This window comes from Pelobates fuscus, chromosome 4 (assembly GCF_036172605.1).
Source record: "Pelobates fuscus isolate aPelFus1 chromosome 4, aPelFus1.pri, whole genome shotgun sequence".
In the NCBI taxonomy this organism is placed as follows: Eukaryota; Metazoa; Chordata; class Amphibia; order Anura; family Pelobatidae; genus Pelobates; species Pelobates fuscus.
In genome coordinates, this window is record NC_086320.1 from 385,058,048 (window position 1) to 385,081,697 (window position 23,650).

Here is a 23,650-nt window from a genome sequence, read left to right on the forward strand (position 1 = left end):
CTCTCTATACTGACTGCCAGGTGTAAAGGGCGGAGCTTATAACAATGACTGACAGGGAGCTAAGATGGAGGTGGCTCTCTCTATACTGACTGCCCGGTGTAAAGGGCGGAGCTTATAACAAAGACTGACAGGGAGCTAAGATGGAGGTGGCTCTCTCTATACTGACTGCCCGGTGTAAAGGGCGGAGCTTATAACAAAGACTGACAGGGAGCTAAGATGGAGGTGGCTCTCTCTATACTGACTGCCCGGTGTAAAGGGCGGAGCTTATAACAAAGACTGACAGGGAGCTAAGATGGAGGTGGCTCTCTCTATACTGACTGCCAGGTGTAAAGGGCGGAGCTTATAACAATGACTGACAGGGAGCTAAGATGGAGGTGGCTCTCTCTATACTGACTGCCCGGTGTAAAGGGCGGAGCTTATAACAAAGACTGACAGGGAGCTAAGATGGAGGCGGCTCTCTCTATACTGACTGCCAGGTGTAAAGGGCGGAGCTTATAACAATGATTGACAGGGAGCTAAGATGGAGGTGGCTCTCTCTATGCTGACTGCCAGGTGTAAAGGGCGGAGCTTATAACAATGATTGACAGGGAAGATGGAGGTGGCTCTCTCTATACTGACTGCCAGGTGTAAAGGGTGGAGCTTATAACAATGATTGACAGGGAGCTAAGATGGAGGTGGCTCTCTCTATACTGACTGCCAGGTGTAAAGGGCGGAGCTTATAACAATGATTGACAGGGAGCTAAGATGGAGGCGCCCAGTTGCTGGTTAAAACGTGTACAGAAAAAGTTGTATAAGTTGTTGTGATTTACTCATTTGAATCCTGCGTCAGATACCCACTAATAAAGATAGAAAGAAAAGTAATAAAGAATAATTGTTTTATAATAATATTAAAAATGTTATTTAATGTTTCCATTTAATGTTTATTCTGGTGATTAATCACAAGAGGAAGCAATGTATTATAAACCTGTTTTGAGAGTTTAACGGATTATAGACAGGATTTCACATGCTTCTTGAAATAATCCTGATTTGTTGACGTTTTCTCAGAATTTAACGATTGAACTTTGATTAAAGGCTTTCGATCAGCCAACTGCTACCAATCACACCTCATAACCATGTCCCTTTCTGTGCAGGTATCTCTGACACACCCTAGACTTCTCAAATGACCCACCAGTTCCACTCCAGCCTGTCCACAGTCTCAGATATGTGAAGGATAAGATTAAATAAAAATGTCTCACCAGCCACAGTGCATCTGGACAGTAAAGGCGTGACTCCAGCAGAACACAGAAGCGTCTCCACTGGTGCAGATATAGAAAGCAATTGTCCGAGTGGTACATCTAGCAATCAGAACCCTTCCGGACCCAGAGGAGCTTGTTTATCCCGAGTATGAATGAAAGTTGTGTGTCTACTCCTGCTCCGTCAATGTCAACCGACAGAGTGCTAGAGAAATCCAAATTAATTAATCAGAAGGTAGTTATTTTACGTATTCAACAGTTGGCCCTCGGTGGAGATGCCTATAATGAACTGATACGCATATCTATATTTTTATAATTTCAGAATTTTAATTTATGAACATGAAACTGTAAATATGTATACATTAATGGAAGGTGCTGACAATGTTAAAGACTTTACCGACAAACTGAGAGTGAAACCTGTGTATACAGACTTGGTTCTTGCCATGCAGGGCCATGCATGTTGTGTAAAATCGTTCCAGGTTTGGCAGGATGTGGTAAACTGGTTAATTTGCCAACCAACCGCCTCTCCAGAACACCAAATACAGAGAACAGAATAACTCCCTCTTGTAGACTATATCAACAAACCGTGTGCCATTCTATCGTTTATAAAGAAAGGAGATTAATACAGAGAGCTATTTTAATATTAAACATTTGTACCAGATTCACTTTTTTTTTTTTTATTCTTACTGGTTTTGATCATTTAATATTTGATTTTTTCCCCCTTTTTTAGTGGTTTGCTCTATTCCATTTTAATTTTTTTTCTGGAAACATTTATTCCAGCCCTTTCATTTTGGTCTCAAATGCTGAATAGATCTCGATTAGTTTACAGCCGCAGTGCTGTAGCGTGCCTCGAGGACTTGGGGAGTCAGAGCTGGAGGTGCTGTAGCGTGCCTCGAGGACTTGGGGAGTCAGAGCTGGAGGTGCTGTAGCGTGCCTCGAGGACTTGGGGAGTCAGAGCTGGAGGTGCTGTAGCGTGCCTCGAGGACTTGGGGAGTCAGAGCTGGAGGTGTTGTTACGCGAGTCTTATCCTGCAGATATTTTGTGTACTGTTTGTCAGAAATAAACTATGTCTACCTCATTGTCCAGAATCTGTCTCTTGTTACTGTTTGTTCTGTGAACCTTGATCTTCTGCTAAATGTTGCTATCCCCTATAAGAGACGCAGTTACATATCAGATCCCCCCACCCCTTTATTCATCACCCACGGATAGCAAACAATTGCATCATTTTGGTGGGACAGTAGAAGGAAGTCACAGCTTTCCACCTCAACCTGAGAAAATAATGACCTGATTATTTGATGGCAAGCGATTACAGCCATTGAACAATAAGGCTAACCAAGCATTGAGAGGAAATTTCGCTCAGACACCGTTGGCCGTCACTAAATTAAACCACATGTCTCTGTTCCATTGCCAGTCGCCCTGTATTCTTTATAGCCTGAACACAGCACATGGCCCTGTAGGAATGGCTCCGTAGGAATGGCCCATGATCTGTTGCAAGGTCTATGAATTGACATTATTTGAAGTTTTATTAAGAAGCTTTTATTTTAATCTCCTTAAATCACATTCCTTCTTGTAAATTAGTGGATGGCATGTGAAGAACAAGGGGGTTAATGGAACAAAAGGTAGACCCACAAACATCTTAACAAAGATGTTAATTTGAAGGAAAAAAATCCAATGTTTTATTGTGTAAATATAATTACACACAATGCAAAATAAACCTATTTCCACATATTGCAGGATAAAATGATGCATTTCCCATTTTTTATAATAAATACCATGAATTCTATTTTCATTTCATTGTGTGAAGCAGATACTTGAACCCATGTAACGGAATGTTGACGAGTAGATACAAAGCTTGCATTGCCCACCCACATGGAGACTTACACTGACTGTGTCAATACAGTCCGTGCTGCTGGATGGATTCATTCTGTACGACTATGCTGATACTATAGATGGCCAAACTGTACTCACACAACATACGGAAACTGATAGAAACATAGAATGTGACGGCAGATAAGAACCATTCGGCCCATCTAGTCTGCCCAGTTTTCTAAATACTTTCATTAGTCTTTCAAAAGAAAAACAGAACAAGCCTAACGGAGTAATATTATCTATATGTAGGGTGTGCGTTCGATTTCATAGCAGACGGAATGAAACCCACAATCGATACAAAATTAAATAAAGGTTTGTAATGCTGAAGTGTGAATTGGGGAATTAATGTCATTGCGAGATCTTGAAGATTTGACCTTGTGGTTTACGACTTTCTCCCTATACGCTCTTCATTGTTCTGAGTACTGGGCGACTGGAAGCAACTGCAGAAACCAGTGGTACTCCACACATACGTTCTATCACATTAACACTAAACTGTTGGGTTTGGAGTCTCTCTGATCAGCAGGAACGTCATACAGAGAATGCGTGTCCCGAGTCTGGCTTTAGGGCACCAGATCTTTGTAGCCATTGCTGTAACACTTTACTTTGTTTTGCTACAGGAGATTCTTTTTAAATTACAGAGTTTTAACATCCCACATTCAATAAAAGTTTAATCTGGCCAATCAATTTATTTTAGACACTGCGTGAATTCCACGTGCCACTGTAGATCATCTTTGGTGCACACATTGTAAAAAGACCCATCATCGTTGGACAGTGGCGATAGAGCCATAGATACATATGAGTAACATGGACCTGACATTCATACGGACACAATGACACTTTACAAACAGCTCTGAGACGTCGTTAAACTGCTGCAAATTAATTGTAATTTCAGGCTAAGATTGTGACATTGGCCTAGAGCACTGATAGCTATTAATGAAAGGTCTGCCATCTCAGGTCTAGAAAATTCCTAACAACCTCACCAAAAACAGGCAATCAAGTACAAACATTTGGATCCAGACAAAATTTCACCACTCTTCTTCACAAAGTACCAAACGATCCATTCTCACACACTGGCATGTGGCATGCCTAAGTAGCCACAAACTCAGCTAACCTCTCAGTTTCATTAATATTTACGCACTGAAATGAGTTACCGCCCTCGGAGCAGGTAAAGAGAATTCTTGTGGCCCGGTACCAATTGGATCATCATGAATTTGTTCAGTATTCAGCATGAAGTTTAAGTAAGCTGGTTACGTTGCCCAAATATATCTGCATTCATCTGCTTTTATATATGGATAATACTGGTCACTAAATTACAGAAGGCTATGTATGGGTCAAACAGTGAGCATATAATTATATATTGTGTAATTATTTCAATATTAAATCAATGACAGGTGAGCCATGAAATACAAATATCCCCCCACACCCAGTAGGTGAAGGAATAAAAAAAAAAAAAAGACTGGGACTAAGGGACGGTTAGTTTAGTTGTATTTGAAATTCTGGCCTCTAGGGTAGATGTGATCCTGACATGTTTAGCCCCCAAAATAATCCATATTTCTATTTGAAGATGGGAAATGGAGCTTACCTGCTAAATATTGTATTTTTCGGGAACATACTGTCGTGCCACATTGGCTTAATGAGATTATATATTTTATCTGTTTTAGCTTGTATCCTTTTGATTGCCCAGCACCCTAAACAAAAAAAATGTATTGGGTTTAATCTGTTAACACTTTCAGTGCCCTGTAAATAAAGGCAAATAATTAACTATCACGCAGCAAGGAAAAACTCACTGAAAAGAATTTAAACCTATTAAATATTCTCCATGGTTTTCACCAAAGCTCACAATAATATTCCTTCTCTGTGTATCCAGAACATAAGTTTCAATACTGTTATTTTGTCCAGGTGTATTTCTTTTCTGTCCAAAAATATTTTCCATATAGTCCATACTTCATTAAAACATCATTCCGTAGGACAGTTTACTTTATAAATAATCTCGTTACATCTTCACCATCACGATTGGGGATTCTCCAATTAAGGTAGGAGCTATGGCAGAGTCTGTAGAAGGTTTCGTCCAAGAACTGGATTGCAGATTGCCATCGTTCTCTGCATATTGGTTCAGTCTCACAGAACAGCACACTCGCTGGTGTCGTAGAGAAGCAGAGCGGGTACTGAAGCCACGGCCACACCCACTGCAGGAATAAGGCTTTTCTCCAGTGTGGATCCGCTGGTGGTTTGTAAGGTCAGATCGCTGAACAAATCCCCGGTTACATTCTGTACACCTATACGGTCTTTCACCAGTATGGATCCTCAAGTGCTTGACCACAGCTGAGCGCTGAACAAAACGCTTTTCACATATACTACACTTGTATGGCTTCTCGCTAGTGTGAACCCACATGTGCTTGGCAAGATCGGAGTTCTGAACGAAGCATTTCCCACACGTTGTGCACTTGTATGGTTTCTCGCCAGTGTGTTTTCGAATGTGCTTTACCAAAGCTGATTTTTGGCAAAAGTTTTTGCCGCACTCACTACAATTATGAGACTTCCCTCCCTCGGCATGCATTTTCTGGTGCTTCATGAAAACAGATTTGTGCATGAAATTCTTACTACAATGCTGGCAGCTGTATGATGGACTTCTGGGTGACATTCTTTTATTTTTCAACAAAGGATAAAAACTTTTGAAGCTGCTGCCCAGATAATATGGTCTGATAATTGGAGGGTTATTGCCTTCTTTAACAACATGTAGCTTTGGAATCAAACTCTGCGGGTCATCTTCTGATTCGCCCCAGTATGTAATATGGTGCTGTAGCTGGTCCGGCTCTTGAATGTTCTCAGTTTTGGGACTTTGGCTCTGTCTCATATGGGTTCGCTGGTGCTTACAGAGAGCAGACTTTTCCACAAAGCGCCTCCCGCAATCGTTACAATTATAGGGTCTCTCGCCAGTGTGAATACGGTAATGTTTGACAAGATCAGATTTCTGGATAAAGCTCCGTACACACTGGGAGCATTTGTACGGTCTCTCTCCGGTGTGGATTCGCATGTGTTTATTGAGTACAGATCTATTTGCAAAGCTCTTCTCACATTCAGTGCATTTAAACACCTTTTCTCCAGCACCAATTACTGGAATGGGAGTAACATTACTTCCTTTATCAGGACTTGAAGAATCACCACCAGTGCTGGGCCTGTTTATAACGGATTCAAGAAAAGAAGCACTATGGGCCTCTCCCAAATTAATCTGTGGCTTTTCTTCTACGTGGCTCTTAAAGTGTTTCAGGAGATTGGAGCTCTGACTGAAGCGCTTTCCACACTGTGCACAAGGATAGGGTCTATCCTGACTGTGAATTCTCCGGTGCTTGATCAGAGATGATCCTTCAGTGAAGCTCTTGTTACACTCTGGACAGTGATAAGGCTTTTCTCCTGTATGGATCCTCTGATGTTTCACCAAGTCGGAGTTTTGAATGAAGCATTTCCCACATTGCTCACAACTGTATGGCTTTTCTCCAGTGTGAGTTCTCATGTGCTTGGTCAAGGCTGATCTCTGGACAAAGCCACGGTCGCACTCATTGCATGTGAAAGGTCGCTCACCAGTGTGCGTTCTGTGATGCTTGACAAGGTCAGAGTTCTGAATAAAGCCCTTGTCACATTGTGCACAATGATAGGGGCGTTCTCCTGTGTGAGTTCGAAGGTGTTTAACCAAGTCTGAGGTTTGAAAGAAGCTCTTATCACACTCATTGCACGGATATCGTTTCTCTGTCAGATGAGTCCTCAGATGTTTCATAAGAGCAGGTCTCAACAAGAACATCTTGTCACATTCTGGACATTGATATGGAGATGTCTGCTCTACTGAAGTCTGTCTAATTTTTTCAGGTTCTTCAATAACTATTTCATGGAAGGCAGTAGCAATTGGTGGGCTTTCTACAGAATGTATCATTATATGTTTAGCAAGGTCAGAGCTCCGTGTGAAGCTCTTCTTGCATTGTTGACATGGATATGGTCTCTCCCCAGTGTGTGTCCTCCGATGTTTCACCAGAGATGAGACTTCCGTAAAGTTTTTGTTACATTCCGTACAGTGATACGGTTTCTCTCCAGTGTGGATTCTTTGGTGCTTGACCAGGTCGGAGTTCTGGATGAAGCTCTTCCCACACTGAAGACAGGAATAAGGCTTTTCTCCAGTATGGCTTCTCATGTGCTTGGTCAGAGCAGACCTCTGAATAAAATCCTTTTCACAGACGGTGCATTTATAAGGCCTTTCCCCAGTGTGAGTTCTATGGTGTTTAATAAGTGCCGATATTTCAGTGAAGTTTTTTTCACAATGTTGGCATGCGTATGGCCTGTCTCCAGTATGAGTTCTCCAATGTTTGTGGAGAGCAGATTTCTGAAGGAAGCTGCTTTCACATAAAATACACTGGTATAGGTTCTCTCCTACTTTATTCTCTAACTGCTCCACTGGATTGGATCTTAGAACCATATTTTTATCAAACTTTGTAAAGAGGGTAATTTTATCTTGGCTGTGGAAAGTCTGCGGATGAGAACCAGGCAATGAAACATCACCATGTTGTTTGGAGACCACATACTGCGGTTTTCTGTGAATTCTCTGGTGCTTTACCATGTCTGAGTTTTGGATGAACCCTCTGGCACAGTGGGCGCACTTATAGGGGCGTTCACCAGTATGTATCCTCTGGTGTAAGATTAGATTTGACCTCTGAGTAAACCCTTTTTCACATATTGCACACCTGTGGGGTTTTTCCCCAGTATGGATCCTCTGATGTTTAGTCAAGGCAGACCTTTCAGTAAAGCGTTTTTGGCAGTGTAAGCAATGGAACGGTCGCTCACCAGTGTGTGTCCTTAAATGTTTAACAAGGTCAGATTTCTGGATGAAGCCCTTGTCACATTCTTCGCATTGATAGGGCCTCTCCCCTGTGTGTGTTCTTAAATGTTTCACTAAATCAGAATTCTGAATGAAGGTTTTGCAACACTCAGGACATCTGTACGGTCTGTCCTTGGAGTGAGATTGTTGATGTCTGATGAAAGAAACCCACTGTTTAAATGTTTTCCCGCACTCAGCACAAACATAAGGAGCAACAGTAGCTTTGATCATTTCCTTACACGAGCTTAAAGTGTCAGACTGGATGCCTAACAATTCATCGGCATCAGGCACAGTAGTATTAATATTGTTGTGTGTCTTCATGTGTTTAATAAGGTCTGAACTCTGGGAGAAGCTTCTACTGCACAGCAAGCATTTGTGGGTCCGGTCAGAATTGTGTGTTCTCTTGTGTTTAATCAATGCGGAACTTTCTGTAAATCTTTTATTGCATGTGTGACATTGATATGGTTTTTCCCCAGTGTGTGTCCGCAGATGTTTCACCAGATCAGAGTTCTGGATGAAGCTCTTTAAGCATATAGAGCAGCAATACGGTCTCTCACCCGTGTGTGTCCTTCGATGCTTTGTTAATGCTGACCTCTGATTAAAGGTTTTTGGACAATCCAAGCATTTGTAAGGTCTTTCTCCCGTGTGTGTTCTCTGGTGGTTGATAAGGGCAGATCGCTCTGTGAAGTTCTTATCACAGTCTCTACACTGATATGGCTTCTCACCAGTGTGAATCCTTTGGTGTTTCATCAGGTCTGACCTCTGTACGAAGCCTTTCTCGCAGTGTGTACAATGGTGAGTCTTCTGGCCCATGTACATTCTTTGATGCCTTATGACCGAGGCATAGCAGTTGAAGCTCTTCCCACAATGGCTGCAGATATGAGGCTTTTCAGCAGAGATCTGCATCTTCACTGGTTCCGAGTCCAACACCATCTCCAGGTTTTCAATTTGCACCACTGCTAAGGAATTCATATCCAACTCCCAAGATGAACCCTTTGGTAACGCAATATCCGTCCAGCAGTTTTCTGTTGAAATAAGTGCTTCTGGTCCCATATTTGGATTCTCATCTACCAAACAAGAGGTGAAATATAATATTACAAAATATTGGAGCACAATTCCCATCCTCCATTACATGTCAACTAAATATATCTCTAGATTATCCCAAACCAGTATAATACTCAGATCTCCAGTGCCCTCCATGTAAAATGATATATTTCAAAACCATTTTATTGAGTAGCTTTTTTTGCAAGCATGCTTCAAATTAAGTAGAAACAGAGAAAATATGTAATTACCTCTATCCTCACCTGGCACACCAACCGGTCCGTCCCCTTCACATAGAGACCTGGCATCACACCACGGCTCCTCTCCTCCTTCAATCCGGGCCACAACATCAGGTTTCACTATGGAATATCCTGTAAAAGGCAAAGGAGGGATGAATGCAAAGCAGGAATAATATATAATAACATCAAGACATCACTCAAATACAAGTATATTAATTCATGTTTATAGGTTTGTCTCTTAAAATGAAAGTTCCACCTGCAGGAACAGCTTTAACTCCAGATCAACGGAAAGCAATAACAGTGAGGACAGTTTTATTTTCTCTGATTCTTTAAGAGCAAATGATTATTGAAAAGATCTTTACCCAGAGACAGCATACACTCATAGTTCTCCTTCATCACACACTTGTAGAGCTCTCTTTGAGCGCTGCTCAGACTCTTCCACTCACTTTGGGAGAAATAAACGGCCACATCATCGAACGTCGGGGGAACCTGGAGCATGTGGAGAGAGAGTTAAATGGTAAAAGGGGTCCATCCTTGTAATACATACTATAGCAGAGTAAGCATAACAGCTCTTTATCTAGAGAATGAGACTTTATAGAAAGATGTCTAAATAATTAAAAAAGGTCTCTGTTAGATTGTAAGCTCTCCTGCAATCTCTGTCTCCCCATGAATAGCTGAATCAGCTCCTTCAAAGAATTGTGTGAGACCTATTAGCCAATCCTGGTCCTTCCACTGCATTCCATGGGCTGTAACAGTCTCCCCAAATTCAACTTCCATCACTTTTATTGAAGTCCACAAGGTGCACACAGAGTTCAGTACACATAGAGACACACAGAATGCAGGACACAGAGACACAAATTTAAGAAGCAAACAGACAGTAAAGGAAGCAGACAGACACAGACAGTAAAGGAAGCAGACAGACACAGACAGTATGAGAAGCAGACACACAGAAAGTATGAGAAGCAGACAGACAGTATGGGAAGCACAAAGACAGTATGAGAAGTAGACACACAGACAGTATAGGAAGCAGACAGACAGACAGTATGAGAAGCAAACAGACAGACAGTATGAGAAGCAGACAGACAGTATGAGAAGCAGACAGTATGGGAACCAGACAGACACGCAGACAGTATGGGAGCCAGACAGACACGCAGACAGTATGGGAGCCAGACAGACACGCAGACAGTATGAGAGCCAGACAGACACGCAGACAGTATGGGAGCCAGACAGACACGCAGACAGTATGGGAACCAGACAGACACGCAGACAGTATGGGAACCAGACAGACACGCAGACGGTATGGGAACCAGACAGACACGCAGACGGTATGGGAACCAGACAGACACGCAGACAGTATGGGAAGCAGACAGACACGCAGACAGTATGGGAACCAGACAGACATGCAGACAGTATGGGAAGCAGACATACAGACAGTATGGGAAGCAGACAGACAGTATAAGAACCAGACACACAGACAGTATGAGAAGCAGACAGACACATAGACATTATGAGACCCAGACAGACAGACAGTATGGGAAGCAGACAGACACACACAGACAGTATGAGAAGCAGACAGACACACAGACAGTATGAGACGCAGACAGGCACACAGACAGTATGTGAAGCAGTCAGGCACACAGACAGTATGTGAAGCAGACAGACAGACAGTATGAAAAGCAGACAGACAGACAGTATGAAAAGCAGACAGACAGTATAGGGAGTAGACAGACAGGCAGTATGGTAAGCAGACAGACAGTATGGTAAGCAGACAGACAGTATGGTAAGCAGACAGACAGTATGGAAAGCAGACAGGCAGTGTGAGAAGCAGATATACAGTGTGGGAAGCAGATAGACAGTGTGGGAAGCAGACAGACAGGCACAGTATGAGAGACAGACAGACCGTATGAGAAGCAGACAGACAGAATGAGAAGAAGACAGACAGTATGAGAAGCAAACAGACAGTATGAGAAGCAGACAGACACGCAGACAGTATGGGAATCAGACAGACACGCAGACAGTATGGGAACCAGACAGACACGCAGACAGTATGGGAACCAGACAGACACGCAGACAGTATGGGAACCAGACAGACACGCAGACAGTATGGGAACCAGACAGACACGCAGACAGTATGGGAAGCAGACAGACACGCAGACAGTATGGGAAGCAGACAGACACATAGACATTATGAGACACAGACAGTATGGGAAGCAGACAGACACACACAGACAGTATGGGAAGCCGACAGACACACACAGACAGTATGAGACGCAGTCAGGCACACAGACAGTATGAGACGCAGTCAGGCACACAGACAGTATGTGAAGCAGTCAGGCACACAGACAGTATGTGAAGCAGATAGACAGACAGTATGAAAAGCAGACAGACACCCACACAGTATGGGAAGCAGACAGACAGTATAGGGAGTAGACAGGCAGTATGGTAAGCAGACAGACAGTATGGGAAGCAGACAGACAGTATGGGAAGCAGACAGACAGTGTGGGAAGCAGACAGTGTGGGAAGCAGACAGACAGTGTGGGAAGCAGATAGACAGTGTGGGAAGCAGACAGGCACAGTATGAGAGACAGACAGGCAGACCGTATGAGAAGCAGACAGACAGAATGTGAAGAAGACAGACAGAATGGGAAGCAGACAGACAGTATGGGAAGCAGACAGACAGTATGGAAAGCAGACAGACAGTATGGAAAGCAGACAGACAGTATGGAAAGCAGACAGACAGTATGGAAAGCACACAGACAGTATGGGAAGCAGACAGGCAGTATGGAAAGCAGACAGACACATAGTATGGGAAGCAGACAGACACAAAGTATGGGAAACAGACAGACACAAAGTATGGGAAGCAGACAGACACAAAGTATGGGAAGCAGACAGACACAAAGTATGGGAAGCAGACAGACACAAAGTATGGGAAGCAGACAGACACAAAGTATGGGAAGCAGACAGACACAAAGTATGGGAAGCAGACAGACACATAGTATGGGAAGCAGACAGACACAAAGTATGGGAAGCAGACAGACACACAGTATGAGAAGCAGACAGACACACAGTATGGGAAGCAGACAGACACACAGTATGGGAAGCAGACAGACACACAGTATGGGAAGCAGACAGACACACAGTATGGGAAGCAGACAGACACACAGTATGGGAGACAGACAGAGAGACCGTATGAGAAGCAAACAGACAGAATGAGAAGCAAACAGACAGAATGAGAAGAAGACAGACAGAATGAGAAGAAGACAGACAGTATAGGAACCAGACAGACAGTATGGGAAGCAGACAGACAGGCAGTATGGGAAGCAGACAGACAGGCAGTATGAGAAGCAGACAGACAGACAGACAGTATGGGAAGCAGACAGACAGTATGGGAAGCAGACAGACAGACAGTATGGGAAGCAGACAGACAGACAGTATGGGAAGCAGACATACAGACAGACAGTATGGGAAGCAGACAGACATACAGACAGTATGGGAAGTAGACAGACAGTATGGGAAGCAGACAGACAGTATGGGAAGCAGACAGACAGTATGGGAAGCAGACAGACAGACAGTATGGGAAGCAGACAGACAGTATGGGAAGCAGACAGACAGTATGGGAAGCAGACAGACATACAGTATGGGAAGCAGACAGACAAACAGTATGGGAAGCAGACAGACAGACAGTATGGGAAGCAGACAGACAGACAGACAGACAGTATGGGAAGCAGACAGACAGACAGGCAGTATGGGAAGCAGACAGTATGGGAAGCAGACAGACAGACAGTATGGGAGACAGACAGACAGTATGGGAAGCAGACAGACAGTATGGGAGACAGACAGACAGACAGTATGGGAGACAGACAGACAGACAGACAGTATGGGAGACAGACAGACAAACAGACAGACAGTATGGGAGACAGACAGACAGACAGACAGACAGTATGGGAAGCAGACAGACAGTATGGGAAGCAGACAGACAGTATGGGAAGCAGACAGACAGACAGACAGACAGTATGGGAAGCAGACAGACAGACAGTATGGGAAGCAGACAGACAGACAGACAGTATGGGAGACAGACAGTATGGGAAGCAGACAGACAGACAGACAGTATGGGAGACAGACAGTATGGGAAGCAGACAGGCAGACAGACAGTATGGGAAGCAGACAGACAGACAGACAGACAGTATGGGAGACAGACAGACAGACAGTATGATATTACCCCAGCTCCCCCCCTCCCCCCTCCCCTCCCCCTCCCCCTCCCGGGTGTCCGTGCTCTGTATGTACTACTCCCAGCAGCTGGCTGTGCCCTACCTGTGCCATGCTACTGTTCCCGAGGCCCAGCATGCACTGCGAGCAGGAGACAAAGCTAGTCCGGCTGGAGGAAGCTGGGAGCCACGAACCAGGAGCTGGACTGGATGTTCGCAAGGAATGATGGGACATGTAGTGCGCGGAGACTCTCCCTCAATGGCAATCACTGAGCCGGGACTACAAAACCCAGAATCCCCCGCAGCAACCAGCTGTGACATAGCACAGGCCATGTAATAACATTATATATTATATATACAGTATGTCCATATAATAACATTGTATATTATATACAGTATGTCCATATATTAACATTATATATTATATACAGCATGTCCATATATTAACATTATATATTATATACAGCATGTCCATATAATAACATTATATATTATATACAGCATGTCCATATAATAACATTATATATTATATATACAGTATGTCCATATAATAACATTGTATATTATATACAGCATGTCCATATATTAACATTATATATTATATAGAGCATGTCCATATAATAACATTATATATTATATACAGCATGTCCATATAATAACATTATATATTATATATACAGCATGTCCATGTAATAACATTATATATTATATATACAGCATGTCCATGTAATAACATTATATATTATATATACAGCATGTCCATATAATAACATTATATATTATATACAGCATGTCCATATAGTAACATTATATATTATATACAGCATGTCCATATATTAACATTATATATTATATACAGCATGTCCATATAATAACATTATATTATATATACAGCATGTCCATATAGTAACATTATATATTATATACAGCATGTCCATATAATAACATTATATATTATATACAGCATGTCCATATAATAACATTATATTATATATACAGCATGTCCATATAGTAACATTATATATTATATACAGCATGTCCATGTAATAACATTATATATTATATACAGCATGTCATATAGTAACATTATATATTATATACAGCATGTCCATATAATAACATTATATATTATATACAGCATGTCCATATAATAACATTATATACAGCATGTCCATATAATAACATTATATATTATATACAGCATGTCCATATAATAACATTATATATTATATACAGCATGTCCATATAATAACATTATATATTATATATAGCATGTACATATAATAACATTATATATTATATACAGCATGTCCATATAATAACATTATATATTATATACAGCATGTCCATATAATAACATTATATATTATATACAGCATGTCCATATAATAACATTATATATTATATATAGCATGTCCATATAATAACATTATATATTATATACAGCATGTCCATATAGTAACATTATATATTATATACAGCATGTCCATATAATAACATTATATATTATATACAGCATGTCCATATAGTAACATTATATATTATATACAGCATGTCCATATAATAACATTATATATTATATACAGCATGTCCATGTAATAACATTATATATTATATATACAGCATGTCCATATAGTAACATTATATATTATATACAGCATGTCCATATAGTAACATTATATATTATATATACAGCATGTCCATATAATAACATTATATATTATATACAGCATGTCCATATAATAACATTATATATTATATACAGCATGTCCATATAATAACATTATATATTATATACAGCATGTCCATATAATAACATTATATATTATATACAGCATGTCCATATAATAACATTATATATTATATATAGCATGTCCATATAATAACATATATTATATACAGCATGTCCATGTAATAACATTATATATTATATACAGCATGTCCAGATAATAACATTATATATTATATACAGCATGTCCATGTAATAACATTATATATTATATATAGCATGTTCATATAATAACATTATATATTATATACAGCATGTCCATATAATAACATTATATATTATATACAGCATGTCCATATAATAACATTGTATATTATATACAGCATGTCCATATAGTAACATTATATATTATATACAGCATGTCCATATAGTAACATTATATATTATATACAGCATGTCCATGTAATAACATTATATATTATATACAGCATGTTCATATAATAACATTATATATTATATATACAGCATGTCCATATAATAACATTATATATTATATACAGCATGTCCATGTAATAACATTATATATTATATACAGCATGTCCATGTAATAACATTATATATTATATACAGCATGTCCATATAATAACATTATATTATATATACAGCATGTCCATATAGTAACATTATATATTATATATACAGCATGTCCATGTAATAACATTATATATTATATACAGCATGTCCATGTAATAACATTATATATTATATACAGCATGTCCATATAATAACATTATATTATATATACAGCATGTCCATATAGTAACATTATATATTATATATAGCATGTCCATATAATAACATATATTATATATAGCATGTCCATATAATAACATTATATATTATAAATAGCATGTCCATATAATAACATATATTATATACAGCATGTCCATATAGTAACATTATATATTATATATAGCATGTCCATATAATAACATATATTATATATAGCATGTCCATATAATAACATTATATATTATATATAGCATGTCCATATAATAACATATATTATATACAGCATGTCCATATAGTAACATTATATATTATATATACAGCATGTCCATGTAATAACATTATATATTATATACAGCATGTCCATGTAATAACATTATATATTATATACAGCATGTCCATATAATAACATTATATTATATATACAGCATGTCCATATAGTAACATTATATATTATATATAGCATGTCCATATAATAACATATATTATATATAGCATGTCCATATAATAACATTATATATTATAAATAGCATGTCCATATAATAACATATATTATATACAGCATGTCCATATAGTAACATTATATATTATATATAGCATGTCCATATAATAACATATATTATATATAGCATGTCCATATAATAACATTATATATTATATATAGCATGTCCATATAATAACATATATTATATACAGCATGTCCATATAGTAACATTATATATTATATATAGCATGTCCATATAATAACATTATATATTATATATAGCATGTCCATATAATAACATATATTATATTTAGCATGTCCATATAATAACATATATTATATATAGCATGTCCATATAATAACATTATATATTATATATAGCATGTCCATATAATAACATATATTATATATAGCATGTCCATATAGTAACATTATATATTATATATACAGCATGTCCATATAATAACATTATATATTATATACAGCATGTCCATGTAATAACATTATATATTATATACAGCATGTCCATATAGTAACATTATATATTATATACAGCATGTCCATATAATAACATTATATATTATATATAGCATGTCCATATAATAACATATATTATATATAGCATGTCCATTTAATAACATTATATATTATATATAGCATGTCCATATAATAACATTATATATTATATACAGCATGTCCATGTCATAACATTATATATTATATACAGCATGTCTATATAATAACATTATATATTATATACAGCATGTCCATATAATAACATTATATATTATATATAGCATGTCCATGTAATAACATATATTATATACTGCATGTCCATATAATAACATTATATATTATATATAGCATGTCCATGTAATAACATTATATATTATATACAGCATGTCCATATAGTAACATTATATATTATATACAGCATGTCCATATAGTAACATTATATATTATATACAGCATGTCCATGTAATAACATTATATATTATATACAGCATGTTCATATAATAACATTATATATTATATATACAGCATGTCCATATAATAACATTATATATTATATACAGCATGTCCATGTAATAACATTATATATTATATACAGCATGTCCATGTAATGACATTATATATTATATACAGCATGTCCATATAATAACATTATATTATATATACAGCATGTCCATATAGTAACATTATATATTATATATACAGCATGTCCATGTAATAACATTATATATTATATACAGCATGTCCATGTAATAACATTATATATTATATACAGCATGTCCATATAATAACATTATATTATATATACAGCATGTCCATATAATAACATATATTATATATAGCATTGATGTGGAATTATTAAAAATCTTTATTGTACTTGTATTGAATTATTGTACTAACTCCATTTTAACTTTATACTGTGACTTCGTCCTCCATTTTGTCCTCCTAACCTGACTTCTTCAATCCTCCATTTTGTCCTCATGACTTAACTTGTTCATTTTAAAACTACATTATGTGACTGAACTTCTCAACCCAATTAATACAGTAGACAAAGACCGTGTTTCCTTCAAGGACAAGTACCAGGAGGTGCTGGCTACTCCTTAAGACTTGCTGGCTACTCCTTAGAGCTTGTAAGATAGTACAGTTTGAAGGCCACAGAACACAGTAGTAATGAAATGTTCTATTCATAAGAGACCTTGCACCTGGACATAAAGCCTGATATCATTGACCGTGTAAAATGACGCTTAGGACCCCCTTGTCCCCCACCCGTGTCCAGAATAATCCCACCTCTGATGGGTGGGCACGGGACTAACCTCTTAATTTTACGAACCAATAGGTAAGACACTAACCCCGTCACTTAACAATTAATCCAATTGATGATGTTTATTTGCTGATATTCTAATAATCAATGATGACGCAAAATGCCTCTTAAAAGGGCCTGCGCGCCCGCTTTTTCTTCACTTGCCAATAAACTTTCTCGAAGTTATTTTAACCTGAACCTTGCGTGTCAGACTTAATTACTTCAGCGTATATACGCAATTTAACTTTATTGATTTGGACAGGAACAGATAGACTTTGAACATTTTGGTTTACTTTCAAAAAGTACCATAACAACTTGGCGCCCAACGTGGGGCATCGGGCTATGTCCGGCCGGTGAGCCGTCCTAAGGAAGACAAGGGTGGACGGAGGAATCCAGGGGGAAGGAAGGGAGATTGATCACCTCCAGATACACGGTAGAGACTTCTGCAGAGCCACCGGTACGTTCCGGCCCCTTTGATTGACCCGTCCACGTGTCTGTGACTGCTTCCCGGGAGGACATCAAAGACAGGTAATATCTTGCCCGGTGTCTCGTTACTCACTTGTTTACCTGCATTTTGGTCTATCTGTTGCCTGGGTGTGTTTGAATTGTTTGCCTGTTTCCCCATTTTGGGATAAAGGGGGGTGGACCTGAGGGGATTTGCCTGGGTCTTCGGTTTGTCTGCTTATCTGTTTGTATTTTGCCCCTTTTTGGGATAAAGGGGGGGTGGACCTGTGGATGTGTTCCTGGGGGTCTTCTGTTGCCCGTTTTACAGTCTAGCTAGCGTTTTGGTAACCCACAGCTCCGGCTGAGGGGAGTCCGGTTTTGGTAACCCACAGCTTCGGCTGAGGGGAGTCCGGTTTTGGTAACCCACAGCTTCGGCTGAGGGGAGTCCGGTTTTGGTAACCCACAGCTTCGGCTGAGGGGAGTCCGGTTTTGGTAACCCACAGCTTTGGCTGAGGGGAGTCCGGTTTTTCTTTGGTAACCACAACCCTGAGCGCTGGGGCTTGTGAAATTCCAGTTTTCTGTTTTATTTGTGAGGGGGACTCTGTTTCCTGGGGGGATTCAAGTAGGCATTGCTTGTTTTCCGCATCACGTGGTAGTGAGACTTATAAAGTGGGTTTTATAGGGGCACTACGGGAGTGAGGATAGACGTGGCCACATTCTTGTGGACTGCAGAGTAGAGAGAGGCTGACGGAACTCGGACCGGTGTCAGTTGGTTTCCGTGGCCGCTGGTAGTGAGACTTACGAAAGTCGTTCTCCGAGCGGAGACACTACGGGGTTGAGGGAGGTGACTTTGGAATAAGCACACGAGTAAAGGAAAGGGATTATTGTTAATTTCATTTGAATTGTGATGCATGCACTGTATTTCAATTGTATTGTTGTCTTGTTTGTCTAAATAGGAGTCTCATGAACTCCTGTGTCTGTCTCTAAGGATTTTCCTTGTCTTTCATCTTTTCTATACTTCCTATATTATTATACTATCCACTCCCATTCCTCTTAAAAGAGAAGTGATTGGTCACACACTTCTCACCTCGCTCCAATCCGTGTCTACCACCCCGGGTAGGCGGATTCAGTGACTAGTCTACGTTTTGGGAAGACGCACCTGAGAAAGTCCCACGGTTCTCGGGTGGCAGTCGAGCATTGTAGACGTTCTTGTTCAGTCTTCTCTCTCTCTCTATATCCAGGACGCTGGTATAGGGGTAAAGGGATTATGGGACAGGATTTAAGCAAGCCCAGTAAGGGCTGGTTAGCATGTGATTTGGTAGAAAACAGAGAGGGTGAGGAGATGGTTAAAGGTGTTGAAAAGATTGCAAAAGTATGTAAAATTACTGTACCAACGGGTGGAAGATTGCAACCAGAAAGTTGGCGCAAGTTACTGGCAGAAATGAAAGGCAAGCTTACAGATAATGGTTTATTAAAGACTGCTGAAGCATGGTACAGAGTAGCAAAGGCTATTCAGCTAGAAGGTTGGGTTGAGGAAGAGATAAATCACAAAGGTGTGAAATTGTTTGTGTATCATAATAACTGTGTTGCTGGAGTTTACCCTCAGCCAGCGCCCCAAAGTGGCGCCCAGGGGACGTCTATCCCCAAGGTTCAGTCAGTAGTAGGTGATAGCCAGCTGACTATGTTCCCCACTCCCAATCCTCCTAACACCCATCCCGTCACCTCCCCTGTCTGCCCAGTCCTGAATTCTGATGGATCTTTCTTTTCCCCCTCCCCGTCTCTAACATTCCCATCATCCTCATCCATCCCTACGTTACCTGCTGTACCTCCCCCTAAAATTTCACCTGCCATTCCTTCCCTACACTCTCTCTCCGTTGATGATCCCCTCCCCTCTTCCTCCGCCCAACTAACCACCTCCTCCACCCTTGCCCCGGCTCCTCCCTCTACACCCACCCCTACCAATCCCTCTCAGTTCCCTCCCATCTCCACCCCAGCTCAATACCCCACCTCCTTCCCCTCCCCAGCCTGGCCCTACCCCTTCCCATATCCCATGGCCCTGCCCTATCCCGGATATCCACTACCCACTCCCCAAGCCACTCCCCAGGTTCCGGTCATGCCCAGTCCGGCACAGTCTGCCCCAGACGTGCCCTCTTCCAACATGGCCGCCGCTTCTTCCCTTAACCCTAATGTAGTACCTTCTCCGGCCACCAATATGGCGGCCCCCAGTTCGGCCCTGATGCCGGTAATCCCCGGTGACTACCTATCCCCAGGTTATGACTCGCTAGCCACCCCTGCATCTGGGGCTCGTTCCCAACCACCGATCCTTTCACCTCATTCGGGCCCTGCACCACGCAAAAGAGCCAATATCATAGAATTCGATGATGACGAGATGGACAGGGTGTCCCATGTCTCATCAGAGCTTGCCGCGGGAGCCCCAACTCATCGTTCTATCGATGACCCCTTTGGCCACAAGGGTCGGGGAGAACAGGCCCCTCCTAAATATGTTGCTTTCAATCCCACTCAAGCTAGTGCTCTAATGAAATCACTCCCTGACCCAGAAAAACAGCCTATGCCCTTCTACCGAGGGGTAGTTCAAATTCAAAAGACTTATTCCGCCGCATGGCGTGATCTACTGAGTATTTGTGCTATTAAAGCAGGGGATGCATATTGGCCGAGCATGGCCCGACACCTCAGTACTGATCTACTCAGCAGTGATGTTGATTACCCCTCTGGAGTAACTTTTTGCACCCAACTAAGAGAATGGGCTAAGGACAAACTTGCGGATCAGGCTGCTGGCCTTACTGATGTTATTCAAGAAAAAGGAGAATCAGTGGAAAGGTTTCATGCAAGACTGTACCAAATGTTCACAGATTTGGGGTTTGATCTCACTGACAAGATTCATTCACAAATGTTGTCCGGTGCGTTCGTCCAAGGTGTTAAAGACCCAATACGCAAGGGAATCATTGCTGCACGCCCCGAATATAAGGTTGTTCCCCTAGATACTTTACTCCTAGTTGCTAGGGGCCTAGAGTCTGCCCAGACCCTTAGAAGGCCAAATTCTGCTCCCCTCATGGTGGCACGCACTACCCCTATTCCCAAGGGTACCAGACCAGAGGAAGGTGTTTGTTTTAATTGTAAGGTCAAAGGGCATTTTAAAAGTGATTGCCCGGAACCCAAGAGAGAGCCAAGAAAGCCACACAGGCCTGCCCCGGCCCCTAAGACTGAGAAGGAGGTTCCAATAATTGAGGAACCAGATGACTAGGAAATTGGCAAGCCTGTGTCATTAACCCCTGTTATGGCAGTGTCTACAGGGGATAAGGGGGGGCCACTTGCTACAGTAACTTTGCCCATTGAAGGCCACCCTACCACATTTCTTGTTGACACAGGTGCAGCCCGTAGTGTTCTACGAGAACGAGACTTGCCAGACCCATCTTTCCTGTCCAATATTGATGTCTCTTGTGTTGGAGTGGATGGCCAGCCGAGACATAGCCCTCTAACAACCCCGCTACGAGTTGGCTCTAGCCTGCTCGCTCGCTTTGTAGTATCCTCCACATGCCCCATTAACCTGTTAGGTGCTGATGTCCTCTCACGCCTGCAAGCATCCATCACCTTTACCCCGGATGGGCAGGTAGAAATGTTTACACCTCTGTCTGTATCAGACACTTCAGCCCTATGCTCTTTGCCTCTGATGCTGCATTTAGAAAAGCCCCGTGAGGAGACAGCAGAATTAAGGTCCAATTTCCCAGAGGAATTAAAAACACAGGTGCCCGCAAAGTTATGGTCCTCAGGCCCAGAGGACATAGGTCACCTAAATGTTCCCCCTGTGGTGGTAAAGCTTATTCCAGGAGCTAAGTTACCAAGAAAACCACAATATCCATTAAAACCAGCACAGTCTGCTGCAATTTCTGTCCACATTAAGGCACTCTTGGAGAAGGGTGCCCTTGTCAAATGTAAATCTGAATGCAACACCCCGTTATTTCCTGTGAAAAAGAAAACTCCGAAGGGTGAGCCAGAGAAGTACAGGATGGTTCAGGATCTCCGTGCTGTTAATGAAGCTACAGTCCTGGACACCCCTCTTGTACCAAATCCTCATACTCTGCTCTCATACTCTGCTCCCACCATCTGCAAAATTCTTCACAGTTATTGACCTAGCAAATGCTTTTTTCAGTGTCCCACTGGACCCATCCTGCCAATACCTGTTTGCTTTCACCCATGAGATGCAACAGTATACCTGGACTGTCATGCCCCAAGGGGCACAAAATTCTCCAAGTCAATTTGCTAAGGCCATGGGCACCATCCTTGACCCATGGCAAGCTGAGCACCCAGAAGTTGTCCTGCTTCAGTATGTGGATGATCTACTGCTGTGTGGAGATGATATTCCCACTACTGAAAGGTGTTCAATCAGTCTTCTTTCCTATTTGGCAGAACAGGGATGCAAAGCTTCACTCATCAAGCTACAATTCTGTCAATCTTCAGTGATCTTCCTTGGACATTGCCTATCTCAAGGTACCAGACATCTTACTCGGGACCGGGTAAGAGCTGTTCTGGACATTCCACCTCCAAGGACTTCAAAGTCTCTTCATGCCTTCCTAGGCCTCATTTCCTACTGCAGAGCATGGATCCCAGAAGCCTCTCTGCTTATGCAACCTCTCTATGACGCTCTTAAGTCTGACCCGTTTTGTCTGACCAATGACGTCCTGGACAATTTCGTTGCTTTAAAACGTGCCATTGCTTCAGCTCCTGCCTTGGGCCTACCTGACTACTCCAAACCTTTCAAATTATTCGTCTCTGAAAGACAAGGCCATGCAACAGGAGTCCTCACCCAAACTAATGACTCAAGAGGCCGCCAGAGGCCTATTGGATATTTCTCATGTCAACTGGACATTGTGGCCAGAGGGACTCCTTCCTGTCTCAGGGCTGTTTTTGCTGCGAGAGAACTCATAG

At 41.0% G+C, this 23,650-nt stretch overlaps 2 protein-coding genes across 3 annotated transcripts in view; one reads left to right on the forward strand and one right to left on the reverse strand.

Moving 5' to 3' along the window:
- The window catches only part of LOC134609502 (uncharacterized), a 133,586-nt gene extending 131,601 nt beyond the window's left edge, over positions 1-1,985 (forward strand). The window contains exon 40 of the mRNA XM_063453162.1: positions 1,131-1,985. The gene's annotated coding sequence lies outside the window, so the exon portion shown is untranslated. The remainder of the gene's footprint in view (positions 1-1,130) is intronic.
- Positions 1,986-4,544: 2,559 nt separating this feature from the next.
- LOC134609249 (zinc finger protein Xfin-like) lies at positions 4,545-13,628 on the reverse strand. Of its 2 annotated transcripts, none has more exons than XM_063452886.1 (4): positions 13,554-13,628; positions 9,605-9,731; positions 9,267-9,374; positions 4,545-9,029 (listed from the first exon to the last, which is right to left on the reverse strand). In XM_063452886.1, the coding sequence occupies exons 1-4, from the start codon at positions 13,584-13,586 to the stop codon at positions 5,095-5,097; spliced, it is 4,203 nt and encodes a 1,400-aa protein (XP_063308956.1). In that variant the 5' UTR covers positions 13,587-13,628; the 3' UTR covers positions 4,545-5,094. The 2 variants fall into 2 exon arrangements, with proteins under 2 accessions (XP_063308956.1, XP_063308955.1); XM_063452885.1 differs by having other exon boundaries at positions 9,255-9,374.
- Between the last annotated feature and the right edge of the window lie 10,022 nt (positions 13,629-23,650).

Excerpts from the sequence above, each read along its gene's own strand:
- LOC134609249 (XM_063452885.1), bottom strand. The coding sequence starts at position 13,586 with ATGCTGGGCCTCGGGAACAGTAGCATGGCACAG. Across the intron at positions 9,732-13,553 it reads GGAACAGTAGCATGGCACAG|GTTCCCCCGACGTTCGATGA; the intron begins GTAGGGCACAGC and ends CACATGCTCCAG. Across the intron at positions 9,375-9,604 it reads TGAGTGTATGCTGTCTCTGG|GATATTCCATAGTGAAACCT; the intron begins GTAAAGATCTTT and ends TGCCTTTTACAG.